The 7,872-nt window shown below is 29.1% G+C and overlaps 1 protein-coding gene across 1 annotated transcript; it reads right to left on the bottom strand.

The window, feature by feature from the left end:
• Positions 1-286: 286 nt before the first annotated feature.
• Positions 287-7,843, bottom strand: LOC130629032 (uncharacterized). Its single transcript, XM_057442128.1, has 6 exons — positions 7,707-7,843; positions 7,031-7,297; positions 6,901-6,932; positions 1,960-2,438; positions 955-1,015; positions 287-866 (listed from the first exon to the last, which is right to left on the bottom strand). The coding sequence occupies exons 1-5, from the start codon at positions 7,841-7,843 to the stop codon at positions 1,001-1,003; spliced, it is 930 nt and encodes a 309-aa protein (XP_057298111.1). The 3' UTR covers positions 287-866; positions 955-1,000.
• Positions 7,844-7,872: the final 29 nt, after the last annotated feature.

Raw genomic sequence — 7,872 nt, 5'->3', positions numbered from 1 at the left:
ATGAGTTTTGCGGCAACATGTTCATGGGGTTTCTTTTACCATCTAGGAGATGACATCAATCTGGATTTCATCCCACAAAAAAAATTACCATATAATGGCGGCTTTTGACGAGTATCATGTAAACACAAGAAAATGTGTCTTTATATTTGCTTTATTATTTCGAATTTTACTTAATAAATGTTAAATTGCTGTTCTTCAGTATAATCAGAATAGGATGAACTTTTTTAAAATGGGAAGAAGTTTAAAAAAAAAAGGGGAGAAGTACTGGAAATTAAAAACAGGTACGCAAGTGTGAATGTTTAATATATTATACAATATTTATTAACAGTTCTTTTAAACATTAAATAATATTATTATAAATAAATAAAAATATTTTTTACAATATAAAAATATTTATATAAAAATATTTATATAAAAATATATATAATTTTTTTCTTATTAATATTATTTTAACCATTCTAAATAATTGTGTTAGTTCTTTCATTTTTTTCTCGACTGCTTGTGTATATTTTGGAAGAGCGAGACAAATAATTATTTTCAAAATACCCACTATACGTGGGTATTCTGTCGTCACGTGACCAGCCAGGGCCTTCAAAATATAAAGGCCTAACAAGACTTGGGGACGAGGTTGAGAAAGTATATTAGTTGACGTTTGTAATAAATAAGATTTACTCTACATTGCACCATGCCGCAAGTTTGAGACAGTTTAAAAAAACACGTGACCTTTGACATGTGTCGCTTCCTGAATGAAATATAAACGAAACAAGGCTTGATAAAAATCGAACAGAAAAATGTTTCAGTACGTTTTACTACAAATAAATTTATTACAATATAAAATAAAACTAAAAACTGGACTCGTTCCTCATCTAAAAAATAAATAAATTTCATGAAAGAAAGTTAAAAATAGAAAAAACAAAAGAGAAATATATCCAATTGTATAAAGTATCGTCTCACCTCACAAACTGATTGTTGTTTTTCAAAACAAAATCATTTGAAATATTCACTTCGTCCTGTCCTGAAAGATAAAAAGATGTGTTCTTTTAAAGTATAGCTACTTAAGTATTAGAACAGCCATCGTCATAGCCATGTCTTCTAAATGAGAGACAATCTGTCAATTTGTCCATAAAATCCTTTTATAACGCGAAATTTGTACAATGGCTATGCAAAAAACAAAATAATTTCGGATTACGAGAAAAAAGTTTAACATCGTGGCATTCTTATTTTTGAATGTTTTAAATATCTTTTATTTTAAATATTTTAACATCTATAATATTTAATTCATGCTAACAATAATAACAATCAATTTCAGAAGATGTAAAATAAAAAACAGTCTGGGTACGAAATTGTATTTTTACTTCTTCTTTTTCTCTTATAAAATTTATTATTTTTAATTTCGTTATATTATATACTTATCTCTTCTCATTATTTTTACATACATAAAAATTAATGCTGTCAGAATTATTAACAGCTATAATAATTCACTATTTTTTATTAAAAATACTTTCTACTTTGGACTGTCACAATAATCTACTTGACAACCTCAACATTTTATTCTTAAGTATTTTATTCATGTTATCCAATTTGTTATAAAAAAATATTTTTGACATTCAACATTTTATTCTTAAGTTTCTTAAATTTGGATTCATTATATCCTTCAATTTGTTAATTAGTTTACTCCACTCAAATAAAAATCATCCATCATTTTATTATTGCGAATCATTTCATTCGTTTTTTAACTTTCATTTATCATCATTATTATCAAATTAAAAGAAATAAAAAATTCATTATTCTTTCGAATTTATTAACTTTTAATTTCTTCGCACCAAAATTTAAAAAAATAAAAACATTCCATACCTATATATTTATTTAAACATTTATTTAATCCTTATTATTTTCAAATTAAAATAAAATACAATTTTATTCTTCTTTCTAATTTATTAAATCAACTTAATAACTTACTTCGTATTCTTTTATTTTTCGTCTTATTATTTCCCAGTTTTGTCCATTCCATACTCCAGCATAATCATAAGCTGTATATCCATATTTATCTTTGATCATCACATCAATATTTTCATGACGCAACAAAACATCAACACATGAGATGTGACCACGCGCTGCAGCAAAATATAATGGTGTGCGGTTGTCAACATCTCCACGGTTGATGTTTGTTACATCATGTCGACATAACATATCTAATATTGTGTGACGATCACGATATGCAGCGACATGATAACTGTTTTGTTTCAATCTATCTTCCGCCCAAACATCACTCCCATATGAGATAAGTATTTCCACCATTGATGTATTGTCGGTGTTCCATACTGTCCACATCAATGGTGTGTGTTTATATTTACCTCTCATGTGAACGATGTTTGGATGAATGGATAGTAATTTTTTCAGTTTCTCGATATCGTTAGATTTAATAATTTCCACGATATCTAAAAATAAAATAATAAATGAATAAAAATTATAAATTTATAAATTAATGAAACATGATAACGAAAAACTTATGACATCATTAAATACTTTTTTTTATCGTAAAACATTTTATAATGTATTAAACATAAAAAAAAAGTAATTGTGAAAACACAGAAACAAAAAATATAGTAATAATTTATTTTTATTTAAGTTAATATTAATATGTTGACGTCATCATATATAGGATAATTTGCATCAGGAGAAAATTGTTTTACTTGTATGAACCACGGAAATGTTTCAGTTAAAGTCGAGACCCTAAAATTTTTCGCCTGTTAAAATAATTTCACATGACATTTTTAATAAAAATCTCGGAAGTAAATATAGCTATTCCTACAATTATTACGATAACATAATGCGTTTTTATAAACCAACCTAGTCTAACACTTTCGTTCCCAGGGATTTTTTATCTATTTCTTATGCCGGAAAATAACAAAAAGATAAATCTGGGCTAGATCTGGAAACGAGGCTGGATAGTCTGCTTATTTCATGAATCTTCAATTAGCTTTTTAAAACAAAGGAAAAATTTTACCAAATATTAGTATTGTCTAATCTAGCACTCTTGTCCCTAGGGATTTTTTAATTATATGGCATGTGGGAAGACGGCGATGAATCCCTAAAACCGAGGCTGGCTAGTATGCTTATTCCATGACTTTATTTAGTTTCTTACGAACAAAGAAAAAACTTCACTAAATATTAATATTGAACAAATAACGCTTTTTCAGATTGTATGGAGAAAATTGCAAGACAGAGCATAATCTCAAGCACGCAAAAAGAGTTTGTTAGTTTTTTCAGTTTAAATTCTAAAAAAAAATTAAAATTACACAGCTCTTAGTAAATACTCCGTTAATTGTGAACAGACTTCTCATGAATAAAAATAATGTATAATAAAAACTAGCTACTGCTTTTATCAAAATTAAATTTTCTCTCACCTCACACGACCTATCAACATTATTTGTTGAATGAAACATATTCGTTTTGGTTGAGTATGATATAGTGATAAAAATAGAACAAATTGTACTCAATATATTCGATTTCGTCTGCACGAATATTTTAAAGATTGTGTCTCTGACACGCGATCGGTTTTTTATAAGAACAAATTCTAAAGAACACGAGACTTAGGTACACAGCTCTTAGTAAATACTCCAATAATTGTAAACGGGTTTCTCATGAATAAAAATAATGTATAATAAAAACTAGCTACTGCTTTTATCAAAATTAAATTTTCTCTCACCTCAAACGACCAGTTTCTATCAACATTATTTGCTGAATGAAACATATTCGTTTTGGTTGAGTATGATATAGTGATAAAAATAGAATGACTGTACTCAATATATTCGATTTCGTCTGCACGAACATTTCAAAGATGTTTCTCTGACACGCGATCGATTAAAAACTGTGCGGGTTTCTTTATAAGAACAAAAAAGAGCACGAGCCTTAGATATTGCAAAAATTCAAACTCAACAGCTTTAGGAAAAAGATATTGTTAAAACAAAAAACCAACCGAGTATAAATTTTACGATGAAATGACTTTTGATTTGCTTATGATTGTTTTTTTCCCGCCGGATGGTTAGTATTAGCAATAATTTTTAAAAAATGTGGAAAACTTGAAAACGAGGTTATTCAATACTATATTGTAACTAACTTGAAAAACAGGCTTTCCCTCTGCAAATTTCTAATGTAATTTTTACAAAAATCAAATCACATAGAAACGAGGCTGTAGTCGTTATAAGAGTTTTGCTGGTAATAGTACGCCATGCGAGTTACAGTGAGAAATCGCATCATATAACAATGACCAACTTTGTACAAAGTGATCAACTTCAGGAAAGCCACTTTGCATGGAACAGTAAAGTGGTACGAGGCATCTTGCTTGAAAAGTATTCATCAAAATTTAAGTATGGCCGAGAGCCACGTGTTCAAAAACGAAAGGTAAATGTAAATAGTGTTTCCGAACTTGGTGCAAAATTCGGTATGTTAAGCCAGCTTTAGAGTATGTGTTGGAGTAAAATTGAATCTATGATGTATATTTACAAAATATGCGCTTTAAATATCAAAATCAACTGCCTAACACTAACTTAGACTCACACGCTACACTATAAATTTGGGGAGTTTGTTCGTTCTAGTCAGAACAAGGAAAGAAAAAATCAGTCTAAATTTTACGACGAAATGATTTAATTGCTTATGATTGTTTGTTTTTTCTCACCGGGTGGTTACTATTAGCAATATTTTTCAAATGTGGGTAACTTGAAAACAAGGCTTTTCATTACTAACTTGAATAACAGGCTTTTCCCTCTGCAAAGTCCATATAACATAGAGACGAGGCTGTAGTCGTTATAAGAGTTTTACTGTAAATAGTGCGCCAAGCGACTTACAGGGAGGATTCGCATCATACAACATTGTCCAACTTTGCACAAAGTGATCAACTTTCAAATTATTATGCGAAATTTAAGTATGACCGAGAGCTAGCTACGGGTTCAAAAAGAAAAGGCAAAAGGGAATAGTTTTTTTAAACTTGGTGTGAAATTTGGTAAGTCAGCAAGCTTTAGTGTTGTATTGGAGTAAACTTGAAGCTTGAAGGTACATTTACAATATATACGCTTATATTCGTTACAGCCTGAAATGTTCCTTATTATAACATGTACCGGTAAAAGTAGTTTTTATTTTGTTATTCATTTCAAAGATTTATAAAAACATTTAGGATTGATTCTGCTAAAATTTCTTTTTGCCAAATGTATTTCTCTCGGGAGTAGAGAGAAAATTGGTGTTTTAGTCTTGCCGATGTTCTTATTTTGTTTTCTTTTCCTCAGCCTCATTGTTTGTATTGCTAAACGAGTTCGCCAACTAAATATATCTGAGCATGCAAAGTTTTGTTTGTTTTGATTTTGCTTTGAAAAATTCTCTTCCCCGAAAAGTAGAAATATTTTATAAAATATCTTTTAACCAATAAGAAAACTGTTTATTTAGAATTCAAAATAACTATCCGGTTTTTAATACCAGAAAAAGTGCTTACACTCAGAATGTTAAATTGGTCACATGTTTTTTTTGTTTCCCGTGAAAATCAAATAGATATTTCGCTGGTAATTAGCCGCCGAATTCGCTATTCCCAATTCGCTTCGTAAAAATATCCCTTTTGCAGGTAAATGTAGGTCTCAAAAGGACGTTCTCACTTTGCATACACTTGTTGAGCAGTTTATCTTTGCTTCTTTAACTATGCCCAGCAAAGTACGATATAGCCATAAATAATGCGTGGTTTGAATTTAAATTTAAGGGATTTGCTCTAACATTTGTTTGCGTCTAAACTTTCGTTTGAGAAAAACTGAATTAGATATCCGAGAAAAAAGCTTAGCTAACTAGGCTAAACTACACCAGAAATTATGCAGAAAATATGTATTACTTTTAAATTATTAATAATCTATGCTAAACAAATAATTTGAATAAATCGAGCAACCACGAGATAATAAAATTAATGGCAATATTTGAACAAATTTTTTTCTATTGACAAAGCTTGAAAACTTTATTAATACCAAGTGAGAAGTTTTGTATCACTTTTATTGACAGCGTGCGTAACAAACAACGTTGATTTGTAAATTTTTACGAACATGCGTACAATTTATTATGTAAACTACATGATAAGCTTTTTATTTTGTTGTCACGTATTCATATATAGCAAGAAAAACACACTGATTGATTATTTTTCTTTTCTTAAAAGTATTATGACTTATTTGTTTAGTCATCGTCACAAAATATAAATAATATCATGACAGAAACAAGCAAGTTTAGTTTGGTCTATGACACCACAGCAACATCAGCGCAGTACATTTTAGCGGAACTATTTTTGCCTTTGATGTTTTGTTACTCCAAAGCCTCCTTTTAGGATATATATTACCAATGTGCAGAGTAGCTTTATTTTCACTTGATAACACTTAGTTTCTCTTAATTAATGTCATATGACCGAGAAACAAAACATTGTCGAAATTTTACAAAAGGAAAACAAAAACGTCTAATAACCTCTTACGTTTTTAGTAAAGATCTGTTTTAAAATCAACACTAGATGAAAAAAAATTCTTAAAAGGTTCTAGGACTAAATTCGTTTCAGAAAATAGTGTCATTAAATTGACTTTGCGTGTCCCATGGTATAAGTACAGTAATAAATTAAGTGTGTAATAAATAATTAGAATAATTTGTTTGTTGTAATATGGGTAACGAAGAAAGCAAATATTTAACTATTCCGCATTCTTTTTGTAACAGGTAAATAACAACATGAACAACAAAATTTTTTAATAAATGTTAATTTTTTTAAATCACACAATTAGTCAACACTTATTTTGTCATGCTAATTTTTTTATGCCTATTTTGTGACAAAGAGTGTTGTGGTGATTTTCTTGCTTAAAATTATGCTGATAAAACGATAACTATTTCTCTTACCTTCAAATTGGACACCCTTGACGTTTGGAAGTCTAAAAAAATTGAGCACATGTTAATATTCCTCAAGCCTGACATACTTTTTAACACATGGCTATAAAATGTTTTGAATAGGACTTGAATATAATCTTACTCGTGACGATAAGACACAATGCTGTCATCAGATACACCAAGATGATTTTTAGCAACAACACAAAACTTGCACGTTTCACCAAATACCATGTCATCAACGATGTATTGATTGCAAGAAATGTCAGTTGCTAAGTTATTCCAGGTTGAATTTTTACTTTCTTGTCTTCTAACGGTGTATTTATTAGCGTCCTTTTGCCATCTCAATATGCATGATTTACGTGACAAATATGAGCAAATTATATTGCTCACTTCTCCAGGAGGATAAAGGCTAAAATTATTAATATTGCATTTATATCATATTATTTAACAAAACAGACTTTACTTAATAAAATAAATTATAAGATGATCAAAATTTTGTCTAATAATTTTTTTTTATTTTCATGCTTAGCAGCAGGTTAACATTTTTAACATCAGAAAACTCTTACAATGTTTTTATTAAGTACAGAATAGGCCCTGACACATATGTCGTGATTTTTTTGCCTCTCTAGAACAAATTTCACAAAAGAAAGGAGAGAGGATTGGGAATCATCACACTTTGGTCATCTCGTGGGGGTCTTTTATTTTAATATAACACAACCCTTACCATCCAATTCTTTAATATGAATCACTGAATTTAAATTTTTTTAAGAACTATTCAAAAGAGAATTTGTTCTCTATTGTTTAAAAATTTTACTTACTTTTTCCTAACGATCTCATGCGCATTTAGGCGTTCATCCGTCACCTGAAAACCAATATGTTCCAAATCTTTTATCATTTCTTTGAATTTCCAATATTGTGGTTTTATGTTAAAAACTATTTTATTGTTACTTTCCATAGACTTTGTGAACGGTATTTCTGTATCTT

The sequence above is a fragment of the Hydractinia symbiolongicarpus genome, chromosome 2 (assembly GCF_029227915.1).
Source record: "Hydractinia symbiolongicarpus strain clone_291-10 chromosome 2, HSymV2.1, whole genome shotgun sequence".
Taxonomy (NCBI): domain Eukaryota; kingdom Metazoa; phylum Cnidaria; class Hydrozoa; order Anthoathecata; family Hydractiniidae; genus Hydractinia; species Hydractinia symbiolongicarpus.
Note: the sequence above shows the minus strand (reverse complement) of the source record. Positions and strands in the feature narration are given on the sequence as shown.

What these genes read in the sequence shown, in the direction of transcription:
- LOC130629032 (XM_057442128.1), bottom strand. Translation starts at nt 7,843, where the DNA reads ATGGAAAGTAACAATAAAATAGTTTTTAACATAAAACCACAATATTGG. An exon ending in CATGAGATCGTTAGGAAAAA is followed by an intron (nt 7,298 to 7,706) that starts GTAAGTAAAATT and finishes TAATAATTTTAG; the next exon opens with CCTTTATCCTCCTGGAGAAG. An exon ending in CAAGGGTGTCCAATTTGAAG is followed by an intron (nt 2,439 to 6,900) that starts GTAAGAGAAATA and finishes TTTTATTTTTAG; the next exon opens with ATATCGTGGAAATTATTAAA.